The following is a 15,023-nucleotide window of genomic DNA, read 5'->3' as shown; positions in this document are numbered from 1 at the left end:
TGGGAACTAAATGTCTAATTCCCCACCCTCAGTTTCAGGGAAGTGGACAAGTCCCAGAAACCCACGCCAACCGGGATGGAAAATGACCAAGTTTTCAATGACCTGTGGGGGAAGAGCGACACGCCCATCGTCCTGAACAACCCCTACTTGGAAAAGGAGCAGGTGGGTGCCTGTGTCTTGTGGGGTGATTGGGGGGATGGGAGCCAGTGTAGAAGCATAAGACAGGCTGCAATCCGCTTGTAATGGCTGCTCCATGTGGGAAGGGAGCACATGCAGGGACTGATCCTGCTCCCTCAAGGCCATTGATTTCCATGGGAGACAAGGAGCTCAGCAGGTTGGGGTGTGCCGTGGCTTTTATACCTCAGCTGACAGCGGCCAATGCAAGTCTCCTTTCTCGTAAAGCCGCAGTCACACGCGGTCTGGCTCCTGGTCACTGAAGCCTGAATCGCTCTTTTGGGTCGGGTCCCCATAGGAGCAGCATTTTCCAGGCCCCAAGGTGCAATGCTCAAGCCCTTCTCTGAGCATGTGACCACACAGGCCCAATCTCGACTGTGTGGCCCGGTTGCTCCAGAGCAACCCCATTTGTTGCAATGGGATCGCACTTGTGCAGCTGCGAGCTAAGTCTGGCCCGTTCAGTCCAGAAGACATGTAGCTGATGGGATCCCATTGCTGACAGTAGGGCTGCAGCTTGCACTGGGTCTGAGTGGCTGTCGAACGTTCTCCTTGGTGTGTGGAGCATAAGTGGCAGAAGAGCTGTGTCCAGTCCAGTCCTCAGCAAAGCTGAGGATTCCCCATTGTTCCAATCAGTGTCCAGAGCGGGACATGAAAAGAAAGCCAAATGGGATGGCATGTTCTTAACAGGCATCTTGACAGCAAAGCCCTTAATGGTGTGAAGCATGTTTCTCATTTCATTCATATAATTTGATGTAGCACTTCAGATAGTATTTCATAGACTCATAGAATATCCGGGTTGGAAGGGACCTCAGGAGGTCATCTTGTTCAACCCCCTGCTCAAAGCAGGACCAATCCCCAATTTTTGGCCCAGATCCCTAAATGGCCCCCTCAAGGATTGAACTTGCAACCCTCAGTTTAGCAAGCCAATGCTCAAAACATGCTTTTCATCTCTTAGCACTTTGCAACCATTCATTGCTTCTCACACCACCATGCTATTTAGGGATCCAGGGCAAAAACTGGGGATTGGTCCTGAATACTATCTGAAGTGCTACATCAAATTATATGAATGCAATAAGAAACATGCTTCACACCACTAAGGGCTTTGCTGTCAAGATGCCTGTTGTTAAGAACATGCCATCCCATTCGGCTTTCTTTTCATGTCCTGTTTTGAGCAGGGGGTAGGACTACATGACCTCCTGAGGTCCCTTCCAACCCTGCTGTTCTAATTCTATGAATTCTGTAGTGTGGAATTTGGCTTCTGGACTTATTGGGCCAAATGCAGTTCTCAGATGGGACCAGTGTCAGAGGCAGGGCTAGAACTTGGCAGTTCCTGGCACCTAGCCCTGTGCTCAGACCATCCCATTCCTGTGGCTCCCCCAGCTGTAATTCTTGGTAGGCCATGCGGCAAAGAACGCTTTCCAAAAGGAAAAACAGATGAACATTCAAATGAAGAAGTCCAGGAAAACCAGTATTGCCTCTGCTCAGCTTAGTCACTTCCTGAAACCCAGGGCCTGACCTTCTCCCTGACTTCCTGGCCAGGAACCATCGGCAGGGCAGGCATTTTCTGATGGTGTGCACATAAGGCTATTTTTCTTTCGTAACTATATTGATTGGCTCCTGCCCTCTGGACTGGCGTTAGACCACTCGCCAGCCCAAGTCTTATTAATCTTTTATATACATTCCAGTAGTGCCAGTCCGGATCAGGGCCCTGCTGTGTTGATCAGGATCAGGACTAAACTGTGCTAGGTGCTGTACTAACAAGCAGGGTGACATTGTCCCTGCTCCAAAACATTCACAGTACAGGAAAAGTTGTTAAAATGGCTGCGATCGGCACGGTCCTTCCACCGAGCCATTATCCAGCCCTGGGAGGGGACGCGACTTGGTCCTGTCACATGGGGATTCTGCAGCAGAGTTAGGGACGTAACTCAGAGGTCTGGACTCCTAGACCTGTGCCCAAACTACTGGATAAGTCTTTCTAAAATAGCCTTGTTCTGTGCTGCTCTGTCTGTACAACACAGGGTCTCTATCGCTTGGGGCACTCCCTGCTCATTGAGAACCTGACCCTGAAAGGTGCCAAGCATCTTCCACCAGTGACAAGTGCCCTTACCTCCCACTGAAGTGACTAAGATGCAGGGGTACTTGGTACCTTTGTGGAGAGCTTAACTCTCCACTGAGCCCTCGGGCACACTTAGTGAAGTGATGCAGTGCAAGCAGGCATCGTGGGGGACAACGATTTAGAAGTGTGGTATTTCCTTGTGCCTCCAGGAAGTAAGGGGCCCCGGGAGACCTTTCTAAACATCTCAACCTGTTCCTGGAGTTTAAACCTATCCAGGATGGGTAACACCTGCCATAATCGCATGATCATGGGCTGGTTTTTGGCTCCATCACATCTGCTATGATCTTTCTAAGGGCAAGATCCACTGTTGAGTCCCAAAATAAAGATTTTTAAAAATAGACTGTAAGGGCTTTTAAATATTTATTAATACAAGAAACACCCCAGCACACAATCTAGGGGGGCATGCACACAGGAAATACAGCTCTTCCCCGAGGTTCAGTGGCTGGTTTAGAGTGAGGAAAGCCAGACAGTTCAGAGTAAGTCTGAAAATCTGTCCTTAACTCACCCAAATGCAGCCCCGTATTGCAGATGATCTGGTTCTCATAACAGCGTAGTTAATCTTGCCATATGTGCTGTAATATTTAGGCACAAGGAGGTGAGTCAAAGAACCACGACACACCTCACTCGGTCTCTGGAGTGACCTCCCTGTTCAAACCTGACTCTTTCCATTTAGTCATCGGTGGATGCTGTGACTCCTCTCCCAGCCAAGCTCAGGTTACTGCTTTGTTCCTTTCCCCTGTGCCTGTAAGCACCGTCTTTCTGTTTCTTTGCTAAGCTCCTTGCATGGGTCTGTGACTATCAGCACTTTATAACCTTCTGTGTTCAGAGATTAATTTCTCTCCATGTTAGTGCTGCTACAATCCCCAGTCTTAAGCTGCTATTAAACTCATTTTTTTCCACTAGATGTGCAGGCTTCCCTTTTATCCTTCTTATCCCTATCGTTGTACATCCTCCTCCACTAGCAGTTTTGGTCTCTCCATACGCTTACCACTTCCACATCTCCTCTCCCTGCCTTCCCTGCCCCCCGCGACAGCCAGCCTTAGAACTTCTGCTGTGCCATTCGAGGCTGGTCTGTGTGGGTTCAGGGCTGAGAGGGGTTGCATCTGAAGGTGTACCTTACAGCCTGTGACAGGAGCTGATTCAGCACCCTGCCACTCAACTCCCCACCAATATATGTTAATTGGGACCTAAAAGAGGATACATTAACAAGTGGAGGGCTAATTAGAGGGCGAAGCAACTCCAGCCCCTGGGAGCAGATAAGTGGAGAGGAAGGAAGCCCTGGAAAGGGGGATGGAGAACCTGAAGGAGAGCAAAGCTGGCTGCGGCTAGTACTGTCCCCTCTCCCCATTGGAAAGAGGGGGAGCTGACTGGGACCTGTGTATCTGTACTACAGTCTGCTAGAACGCTACAATAAACACGGTGGTGATGCTGACCTGGAGTCACTTGGAGTGAGAGTGGTCTGTGTCTAAGGTGACAGACTCATGGAGGATCACCCCATGACACAGCCACATGCCTGCTTGTTATGCATGTCCCTGACTGCAGTCTGCGCTCAAAATCTTCCTCACAGCCATATCTGTTTCCTCCCAGATGCTGAAGCTTCTCTGGGGCTTACCAAGGGTCAGGCGTTCATTTAGATGGTCAGTGTCATGTGGCGCCAAGCCAAGAGCTTGGACTAAGTGGTGTCTTGGGGCCCAGTGCTGCGAACATGGCCGAGCATAGCGCTTGCTGCCATGAGCAATTCCATTGAACTCAATGGGAAGGGCTGTGAATCAGCACCACGCTCGATAGCGTTGGCAACACTGGGCCCTCGTTCGGCCAACGCAAGTGACGGGATGTTTGCACCAATCTTTTTTCGAAGCTTGATTTGATTGAATAGCTCACCGGGTGAGTGAACGCTCATTAAAATACCTGTATGGCACAATGTTGAAGCTGCTTGGGCTCAACTCTCACTTCTGACCTTTGTGCAAACTCATGCAATTCCTTCCATGTGCCATTCCCAGATCAAAGGTGTAAGAGCCCAGTCAAAGGCCCACTAAAGTCAAAGGAAAGATGCCCCCTGACTTCACTGGGCTGGGTCCTCGGTGCACTTGTCTTTAGTCAGTACTAACTCTTGTGAGGAACCCTACAATAACAAGAGGTGCGGGAGGGGTCTATCTGTCTGATTAAGAAAAAAATGTTGGTTTCAAGCTTCCAGCTATAGAGTCATAGAACAGTGTAAAATAAATCATTATTCATAAAAAGAGTCTCTGAAAGAATTAACTGATTTTTAACCTGGTTGTACATAAAGGCAATATTCAGCTGCAGCCAGCTGTTTGGAGAGACGAAAATATTGGGCCTGATTCACCTCCATCGTGCCCCGTCATTTATGTCCTTGCTAGGTTAGTGCAAAGTGGGTATAAGATGCTTCCAAGTCTCAATTCTCCACTCACTGATGCTAATGGTGACAGGTACCCAGGGTCTGTGCAGGACAGAAAGGATACAACTTGCACATCTCTGATTCCAGAACTACTGGGGGAAGTTCAGCTCCTGACCCAGCTTTCTGAGCTACCTGAAGTTGTGCCACAGCCACAGTGGTCCCTAAAACCCTGCTTGCCAAGGAGTAAGACCAGTCCAGCCAGACCCCCTCTCTTCTTAGGCCTGGCTCTGCCCTAGAACCACTGCTCCTTGGCCCGCTCTGAAATGCCCTTTGCCCTAGGGCCATCTGTAGAGTGGAGAGGGGAAAGGCAGCCGCTGCAGTAGAGGTCCCCTTGTGCCATGGGTATTCCCTGGCCGTGGGGTACCTATACCTGCATTCTGGCCCCTTTGTGCCAGCACAAAGGGATAAACTCCCCTGTTTTTTCCACACACCCAAACAAACCAAACACTCAGGGGGCTGGATTGCATTCTCACATACATATGTAATAACCACAGAAGGATCACTAATCTGCATACTTAGTACTTATGAGAACATGCTCTGTTGTAAAAAGTCTTTTGCATAATGCATGTGCGCCCCTGACTGCTACATTAATCTCTCCATTTGTCCCACACCTGAGTGGCTAATATCACTGCTACCTAATTAAAACATAAAAGGTGCTAATATCACCCCCCTGACAGAACTCCAGATAATGTTTGGTTTCAAGCATGCAAACCAATGAGGCTGAGTGGAGAGGCAAAAAGCACTTTGCATTTTTCTGCTGGTCATCAGTTTCTTTCCTGTCGCACCACACACAATTGCCAATCCAAGCGATAGAGCACCTCTTGGGTGCTTTCTCCCAAGCTGTTAGAGGATACATCCTTCCCTGTTTAGCGTGGCATAATGAATCGCTGTCTCTCTCTTTTCACATATGCTTCCCCACTACATCTAACACACTCACACACTCCTTCAAGTACTTCACTAACCTCACAGAATGCCCCAAGGAAAAACATCAAGCACAATAGAGTATCTGAAGTGGGCTCAAGCTTGAACAGCTGGATCCAAATTTCAAATAATCCAAAGTTCACTAGTGCTTGGCAGCAGGTTTTTAGTTGGGCCACTGTTAAAGATTGGAACGTTTGTACGACTGCCTTTATAATGCTCTGTGAACATGTGGGTACTTTTGCTCCATGGATCTGGTTAAAGATCTGCTTTCCACGGTCAGGAAACATGAATGTCACAGTAATACATAAGGCGTTTGCTAGTTCGCTGCAATGTGTTATGTCTGGTGGGGGTGGGGAGAAACCTTGGGAGGTTTCAAGTGTCAATTTTAATTAAAATGTTATGAATCCCATGGATTTCATGGGAAATTCATCCCCAGAGAAATAAAGGGCCAAATTTGCATCTCAGTGCATTTCAGTTGTGCAGCTGGCATACAGTAGTGTTGATGGCCCACAAATGGTTGATTTGTTTGAAGGAGGCAGGTGTGTAGGAAAGAAGATTACAGCGTGGCCATCCCTGAGCATTCAAAAATCATGAGTCAGGCCCCCAAAAGCCATGAGCTTGGCTTAAAAATCCAAGATTTTGAAAATGATAAAAGTTGGGGCTCTTCTGATTTGCCTACAGGTTTTGTGCCACTAGGGTTCACATTTTCAAATTGTATTCTGCAACCATGAGGGCTAGAGACACACTTTAAAACAATGAAAGCAGAGAGCATCATTAATCATATGACTCCAGGAGTGGGGCGACCACATGCCGCCCAACAGAGCATGAGCAGGGATAGCGAGAGACTCCAGAGCCCATGAGAACTAAAGAATATGGTACGGTAGTATCAGATGGTGTTCCCTTTCTCCCCTGACACGTGCACATGGAGGAAGGTACAAGATGCTGCACCTGATCCTGTTGTCATTGAAGTGAGTAGCAAAATCCCCATTTTCCAGCGTCAAAGACACTTAACTTGTCAAAGGTTTTTGTGAAATCGCCGCCGCCCAGGATCGAACTAGTACAGTATGGTCAAGTGGCTGCTGGTATCTAGCCTGCCTCAGGAACCCAGGTCATACATGGCTACTCCTGCACATGCCGCAATGTGGTTTCAGAGCATTCCTAAACAAGAAGCGTGGGAAGAAGCTTTAGCTTTGCTGTTCTCCATTAAACACTTCTGCCTTTCTGTAAAGCAGATACATTTTCACATGGAGCAAAGTGATCTAGCAGGACATTCAGGGGCAAATGCTGTTCTTGGTTGCTGGAGCTGTTCCACTGAGAAGAGGGAGATTGGCTTTGGATTTTCATCAGTGCGACAGAAAGCAGAATTCTGCATAGTGCAACGAAATGCAAAGCAGTCTGAGGCCCAAGTAGACAGTGGAAGCTCTCATTCTAATTCCTACTGCAGCTTTAAGAGCGGATGCTGTTTGAATGTCTGATTACTTAAGCCTTTTCTCGTGGTGGTCAAGTGATGGCTGGGGGTCCTTCACCAGTTATCTCTACAGCTATCAGGCCTGTCAAATGTATCAAGTGAGTGACTGCCTCTGAAGAGTGAAGGCAGTTTCTTTGTCTGTATTTCAGTGTGGAAGGGAGGAAAAGTTAGATCTCGGAGATGCAGATGAATCTTAAGTGACTAGACCCTTTAAAGGGCTTTCTAATAACATCGGATTAAAATATTTAATCGACGTGGTGTTCATATGGATTCCATCATTTTTCTTCCAGTGTGTGCTCACCAGCAAAACTAGTCGTGTTGAAAAACAGGCTTTCTTCATCACAGCCGTTCCCCCCATTCAGTGAGGTCATAATGCCAAATTTGTGCCATCGCAACCATTTCATGGTATGTGTTGATGTCACGAGCATAGGATTCCAGCATCTCTACCGGATCATGGAGAAGGAGCATGAATATCTGCATTGATAATAAAAAGAATATGGAAAAACGTAGAAGAGTTTTGTTTTTTTTAAATCTTGGTATAAATTAGTCCTGGTCTACACTACAGCATTAGGTTGACGTGATGCAGCTTACGTCAACCTAACTCTGTAAGCCTCTACGCTAAAATGTCATTGCCATCGCTGTAACTCGCCCATTAGGCCAACTTAACTCTACCTCCACAAGAGGCATAGTGCTTGGGTTGATCTAGTGAGGTCGATGCAGCGTCAGACACTGCGTTGCTTACATTGACCGCTGCTGGCTTTCAGAAGCCATCCCACAATGCCCCACACTGACAATTAAATCGATACAAATGCTCCCGATGACAACATACACCAGTGACACAAGGAGCATAATATGGACATGCAAAAGCAATTTAATTACTGCAGTGGCTGTATGTTGACTTGTATAACTTGAGTCAACATAATTTTGTAGTGTAGACATAACCTCAGAGATGGACCTGAACCACAAAGTTCAGATTCAATGTCTGGATCCAGATCCAAATTTCCCCAAAGTTTAGGCAGTTCAGATCTATTTTACAGAGATTGGCTTGAGACACCAAGCTTTGTTCTGGCTCCAAACTTTCCCCAAACTTGAGTGGATTTGGATAGGATGCCCCAGTTTGGGACCAGATCTTTTCTCCATGGAACATCCAACCAGGCCTTAGTAATACCGAGTGATGACACTGCTCTCTGCTGAAAGATCTAATTCCAAGATGGGATATCTCCCCTTCCAGGAGCAATCTGGTATGGAGCTTTTCACATCTTCATGGAGTTTGTCTGCCAAAGCAGACTTCCTCTGAAGTTCGCTAAAACTATTTTTTCCCTGGTGTCACTACAGGATCTCTGCAGGCCAGGTGTGTTCATTGCTGTGTCAGTACTTGCACAATGAGGTTCCCTCCAAGATCCTGGCTTGGCACACACCTACATAGAATATCAAGGAGACTTGGGAAGTGGGGGCGAGAAGGGAGTGGTCCAAGTACACATAATTCAGAAGTCCTTTCACTTCCTTCCTAGGCTTGTCCTTAGCCTTACATTTCTCCAGCAAAAAGGGACACTGGGGAGGCCTGCTTTCTGTTCATTCCCGTAGAGTTATTGTCAGATATTAAGACAACCTTCCTTTAGAGTAGTCAACCCACCAGCACTGGCTTTGGTGCATTTAAAACTATGGCAGATAATCCACTAGTGAAGGTAATGTAGGGAGAAAATCCCACATTGACAGGGAATGGACTAAATGATCTATTAATTAATTTCAATGACTCTTTGCTCTTTCAAGGTTAGGCTTCTTCTGAACAGAGTTAACTTTGCAGCTATCCAGAGTAAATTTTTTGCCATCCTTTCACCTGGGTATCTGTAGGTGCAGGGGCTTGTTTGAAGGCTCTGGGAGGATTTTGGAAGGAAAGGTGCTCATGGGGTAGGGTTGCATAGATGGAGGTGGAGGTATCTGCATTTGAAACTGCAAAGCGGACTTTGGAAGTAATTTTATTGTGTACAATATTCACTAGGGTGTAGGTCAAGACCACACAATTCTCAGTTATGTTATCCAGGCCTCCATAGGTGAAGACGTCCATTAACCCAAGATCCACCTGCTGTTGCATCCTACACTTCTCCTGTAACTAATCAGTGAGCAATAGTCTGACACATCATCATTTTTTCTCTCCTCCAGCCACCGCCATCTGGCAGACAGTCCCCAACTAAGAACTTGGTGAATGGAAGCCCTTCTAAGTGCCCACGTTTTGCCAAAGTCAAGAACTGGGAGACTGGCTCAGTGCTTCATGACACTTTACATCTCAAGACAGCCATGGTGAGTGGGACTGACTGTTTTGGCCAATGTTTTCTGAGTGTAGTTGACCAAATCAATGTCTCTAAACCCGATTTAACTGGTAGAATTTGAATGAATTCTACCAGTTGCTTTGAATAAATGAGCCCATCTTGTGGGCTGCCATGGGGCCTTCAATGAGCTGCTCTGTCGTGGACTAGACTAGAATAAAACAAAGAAAGGAACTGAGCTCTTTTAAACCTTCAAATGCTGATGGAACATGAGGGTGGGGATGATTAGAAATGCCACCTGCATTATCCCTCTTTCAATCCCGGTGTTCTCTTTTCTTGGCAATAACAGTAAATGAAATGGCTTGTGGGGGAGACTTCTAGGCTGATAGGTTGTAGATTTCGCAGGGAAATGTTGCGAAGGTGCTTACCTCCCTCTACTGTAGGGGTATGGTATAAGGGAAGGTCTACTATAGAGTGTGGAGATGGGAAAGTAAGGTATGGAGGTGGGTGTCTGTTACCTCCCAGCAGTTGCCAGTGGCTAGATGTAAAGCATTGAAAAGAAGGTATTTGCCTGCTGCTGGCGGAAAGGAGGATGCAAAGCTGATGATACATGATTGTTTCCTCCAAGGATGGTATGGAGACCAGCTTGCAGGAGAGAGGGTGAACATGGAGCTATAACAGAGATTTAGGTTGGACTCTTATGAATCTCACTTGCCCGAGGAACAGTTGCAGGTCAGGCAGTGTGAGGAACATCCCTTAGTCGTATGCCTGAGATCAGTGCCTTCTCCCCCCCACCCCCGCAAAAAAAAAAAGTGCACATGCGAAAGCAACCACACTGGAAAATCACCACTTGTGCCAAATCCAGAGCTGGCATTTCACCAGCGTTAGTGCAGCCCATTCTGTTGGCCATGTCAGCGTAACCAGTGGTGCATCCAGTAATCTATGGTTCATATATGGCCCTTCCGTCCTTGCAGGCCAGTGCGTGCACAAAGCAGATCTGCATGGGCTCAATAATGACACCCACCCAGCATGTCCGGAAACCAGAAGACACCAGGACAAAAGAGCAGCTGCTCCCCTTGGCTAAGGACTTCATTGATCAATACTACTCCTCCATAAAGAGGCAAGTCTTCTGGCATTCGCAGGTGGTGCTGCTGGCAGATTTTTAACGGGAGCTATGCAGTGCAGTAAAATACCTCTGACTTATCGTCAAAGCTGGGTGCAAACTCACACTTGGTGGTGTGATCAAATTGCAGTGCCCAGAGTTAGCCGATAGTCTGATCACTAGCTGTGCACGCAGCTGGTGCATGCAGACCCAATGGCCAGGCCAATTTGAAATCTGTGCTAGCCTCCAAAGAGCACAAGACTGCAGATGTGCATTTATAGGTCCATAATGGTGCTGCTCTATGTTGGACAACCTTGTGCTTCCAGTGGTCTGCATCTGTGCTCTGTGTGTATGTCTAGCTGGGTGTATGTGTGCATATGGTATACTGATCTGTCTGGAGATTGTCATCCACAGGTGCAGCCAGGGAGATTCCCTTCCACAGAATTCCATCCTACAATGTGGCATCTCAGAATCTGACCTGTGGCTCAGAAGGGAACTTTTGACCCCCACAATTATCATGATTGGTCCAAAGTTACCTCCAGCTGGCATGTGTGTACCTGTACCGGAACCAGACTGCATACTTGTGTACAAACAGCATCCAGCGCTATCCGCTGCCCTTCGAATTGCAGTTGGTCACTTCTCCTTTCCTCATGTTCACAGGTTTGGCTCCAAGGCCCACATGGAGAGGCTGGAAGAAGTGACCAAGGAGATTGAAACCACAGACACTTACCAGCTGCGGGACACAGAGCTGATCTACGGAGCAAAGCACGGCTGGCGCAATGCATCCCGCTGCGTAGGCAGGATTCAATGGTCCAAGCTACAGGTAAGCAGCAGACTGCTCTGGCTACAGCTGGCAGATTGCTCTTAGAGGGATTGATGAGTATGGAAGGTAAATCCAGGGAGACCCGGCTGTTTGTCTGCATGCTAAGGACATAGTGACTCATGCTTGTGGCTCTGGGCAGTAAATGTAAGGAACATGCCATCCTTTCACCAGGGTATCTGTAGGTGCAGGAGCTTGTTTGGAGGCTCTGGGAGGAGAGGGCTTTGTAAGGAAAGGTGCTCATGGGGGAGCATTGCATAGATGGTGGTGGAGGTGTCTGCATTTGAAACTGCAAAGTAGACTTTGGAGGTAACACTATCATCTTCCGGGGCTCCTACTTGCCACATGCTACTTTAAAAACTGTAGCCTTGCTGTGGATGGAGGCCACGGGGGGGAATCTCTGGTGAAGTCAAAGAAGCTATGCCAGGGTTGCATGGAGCCCCAGCCCTGATGTACTTTTGACTCAGAGTTGGGAGGGAGGCGTTGTTTGAGTGCATTTTTTCCAGTGACATTGGGCGGCGGATGCAGTCTGAAGCCAGCCGCCAACAGGGGCACACGTGAAGCCGTCGCTTCAAAGCTGATGAGCAATTTCATACAGGGCCTCAACACGGTTTGGAGCTAGGAGGCCCAGCCTCTCTCTCTCAAAGTGAAGCTTCCTGCTGCTTTTGTTTTAATTAACATCTGGGGGAGCACTTGGCTGTGAAAAGGGAAGGACTGGCTACAGCCAGGCACAGTGCAGGCAGATGCTTGCAAGCGTCCCTGCACAGGCTCTGCCAAGGAAGGTCAGTCCTAGCTTACTTGGCACTCACCCCTTCCCCTGTCATGCCACTGCCCCTCAATCCTGGCTTCAATCACTGATCTTTCGGCCCTGGGTCTCCCTTAAGAGGAGACTGCCGGAGCCAGAGCTGATGGTGGCTTGGGTTTGCTGGCCATGTCTGTTGCTCTTTATGACACTGAGAACTGCAGTAGGCTGAGAGCACTGAACAAATTTCAAGCCTGGCTTACCCAGGATTTGAGTTTGGCTCCCCAGAGTGGAAAGGGCTGAGGTTTGAGGTGCTGAGATACTCTAATGGCAGGGAGCATGTATGTGCTAGACACTACATACAGCTAGCTAGAACCTCATCTCTTCTATCGCGTCAGCCCCAGGGCTTTCCAGGGAGCTGGGCCTGCTCTGGAGGAGACACAGGCTTCTTTAAGAATGAGCGAGTTCTGCAGACCATCCCTTTCAACTGTTGCAGGTGTTTGATGCCCGAGACTGCACCACAGCTCATGGGATGTTCAATTACATCTGCAACCACATCAAATACGCCACCAACAAAGGGAACCTCAGGTGAGTCCCCCGCCCCGGTCAAAGGAGGGAGCCCTGGGTCTCAATTGGAGGGAGCCGTTAACTTTTTAGATCTACTTAACATTTGTGTTTATGGCTTGGAGGGAGAGTAGTGCTTTTTCCCAATCACCTGGCCCTGACATAGGCCACGTGCCCAGGGAACCTCTGACCCGCCATTAGACGAAGACTCAGGGTCACAGGCTCCTTTGTGCTGCGTGTTTCTGCTGCAGTTCTAACCACACCTTCCATATGCCCCGCTTCACCTTTTTGGTAGCTTTTGCACAATGGCATACTCCCTGAGATCATTGACTCACCACTCAGCTTGGGGGGAGGGGGTGGAAGTGGGCTGAACCACAAGCCCAAGTGTGAGGACCGACTGTCTCCCTGCTCTGGCCGGTTGTGAGCTGCCGTACCAGGGTCTACAATAACTCGAGCCAGACTGAAGAGCCTTCCTGTGAACTGCTACAAATGCAGCATGCAGGCTCGTCCTTCATGTCCCTCCGGCAGAATGCTACCATGTGCCTGCGACCGAATCGCTGGAGAGTCCCAGGTTCCGAGTTGGAGTGTCCGGATGCCGGGGGCAGGAGCTGCTGAGGGGACGGAAGGAGTGTCCCTCCTGTCCATCTTGCTTGCTCGCCCTTGGGCCAGTATCTCTTCCAGCTGTAGAGAAGCAATAAATTAAACCCCTCTGTTGCCCCTCTACCCACTCCACCTAAGGGCAGGAAGTAAAACGTAGCCCCAGGGCCCTCCTGGGCTACAAATGCTGAATTCTGCATCAAACCTGTGTGTGTTTAAGAATGAATCGGACCCTGTGTCCAAGCGATCAGTATCCTAGCAATCATGACACTTGGTGCTTGCGATGTACAAAGGTGGGAAAGTATCAATAGCCCCACTTCCCAGTGAGAGAGACTCAGTAACTCTGCCCAAGGTTATGGAGTAAATCAGTGGTGGAGAAGGGAACAGAACCCAGGTCACCTGGTTCTGTGCTCTACCTGCTGGGCCACTCTGTCCCTAGTTGCTGGGCTGTAGAGAAACGTACAATGTATTTCTCCTGCTTTCTCTTGCTCCTCTCTCTTTCCTCACCTGCTGGATGGACCTTCCCCTCCTCCTCCCCCTTATTTTCTGGTGGCCTGTTTGAGCTATAGGCTCATAGGTCACTGAAGCAAAGGGAAACCACTGAGAGGCAGATGAATTTGCCAGTGAAACAGAATTCTCCCTCTGCCCCCACTACCTGTTTGCCACACTTTGGTACTTGGTCTGCAGATGGGACTGTTCATCTCAGGGGGCACACCCACATCCATAAGGCACAATGGTAGTAGCTGGAAAATCAGTTGGAAAGGGGGCTCTTCTCTTTTCCTGGACAGTATAGAGGTTAATCTGGTCTCAGGCATGTTCACAAGCACAAACCACGCAGCAGAAAGCATAGCGGCTGAGGTGCTGGGAATGGTGGCAAGGGCTGTCCATCATCCCATGCAACCCCGCTTAATCTCAGCAACGAGCACATGCCCTCCCGGCTGCCACCTTTCACATCGCTAATGCCAATGCCTTCCCATCCGTTCCTTTCAGGTCTGCTATCACCATATTCCCCCAGAGGATGGATGGCAAGCATGACTTCCGAGTCTGGAATGCCCAGCTCATCCGCTATGCTGGCTACAAGCAGCCAGACGGTACCGTTCTGGGGGACCCAGCCAACGTGGAGCTCACAGAGGTAAGCAGCGCAAAAGAAAAAAAAATGAAGAAAAATCCATCCTTCCCAGGTCAGTGTCCAGTAGGGGAGTGCACCACAGCTGACCTCTGAAGTGCTCAGATAGGATGGGGACAGCTGCATATTCTACTACACAGTTTCAGTCAGTCTAGGAAACCCACTCTGATTTGCTTTGCTTTTCCCAAGACAGGTCATGAGATGCTCTGTGGTACCACTAGAGGGACCTTAGTCTTGCCGTGTGAACTTGTATTTGTACTTGTGTGTTCATGCACCACTGTCCTCTGCAGGGTGGAATCAGAACTTCTTACTTGTGTTTCATAGTCTCTGTACTGCTACAGACTAACAACACTATAGCTCAGACAGTGGTTTGGAACAGGAGGTCCAGGTTCTAAACTCGCTGTCACCTGCAGGTCCCAGGTGGCTCATGGCACACCACACAGTGACAAGTGTGAAGTCCTAAGTTGCTGTGGATTTCTTCCCATAGCCAGACTCTGTGCACCATAATGAGAAAGTGCTTATCACCTACTTCTTGACTGCAGAATGCTCTCCAGGCACTCAGCCTGAACTATTAGCTCACACATGGCTCAGACTGAGTGGAGACATCCCTTATTTAAAAAAAAAAGTACAAGAGACTACTGTTGTACTTAACAGCCTACTGCTTTGCAACCCCCACATCCAGCCCACAGTGCCTGAGAGACCGTCACACTGCT

At 48.6% G+C, this 15,023-nt stretch overlaps 1 protein-coding gene across 1 annotated transcript in view; it reads left to right on the top strand.

Annotated features, from left to right (window-relative positions):
- The window catches only part of NOS1 (nitric oxide synthase 1), an 88,040-nt gene that overhangs the window by 36,753 nt on the left and 36,264 nt on the right, over positions 1-15,023 (top strand). The window contains exons 3-8 of the mRNA XM_038373629.2: positions 33-162; positions 9,256-9,393; positions 10,334-10,479; positions 11,122-11,284; positions 12,520-12,611; positions 14,175-14,316. Coding sequence (XP_038229557.1) covers positions 33-162; positions 9,256-9,393; positions 10,334-10,479; positions 11,122-11,284; positions 12,520-12,611; positions 14,175-14,316 — 811 coding nt within the window. The remainder of the gene's footprint in view (positions 1-32; positions 163-9,255; positions 9,394-10,333; positions 10,480-11,121; positions 11,285-12,519; positions 12,612-14,174; positions 14,317-15,023) is intronic.

The sequence above is a fragment of the Dermochelys coriacea genome, chromosome 15, assembly GCF_009764565.3.
Source record: "Dermochelys coriacea isolate rDerCor1 chromosome 15, rDerCor1.pri.v4, whole genome shotgun sequence".
Classification (NCBI taxonomy): domain Eukaryota; kingdom Metazoa; phylum Chordata; order Testudines; family Dermochelyidae; genus Dermochelys; species Dermochelys coriacea.
This window is presented reverse-complemented; position numbering and strand designations above follow the sequence as displayed.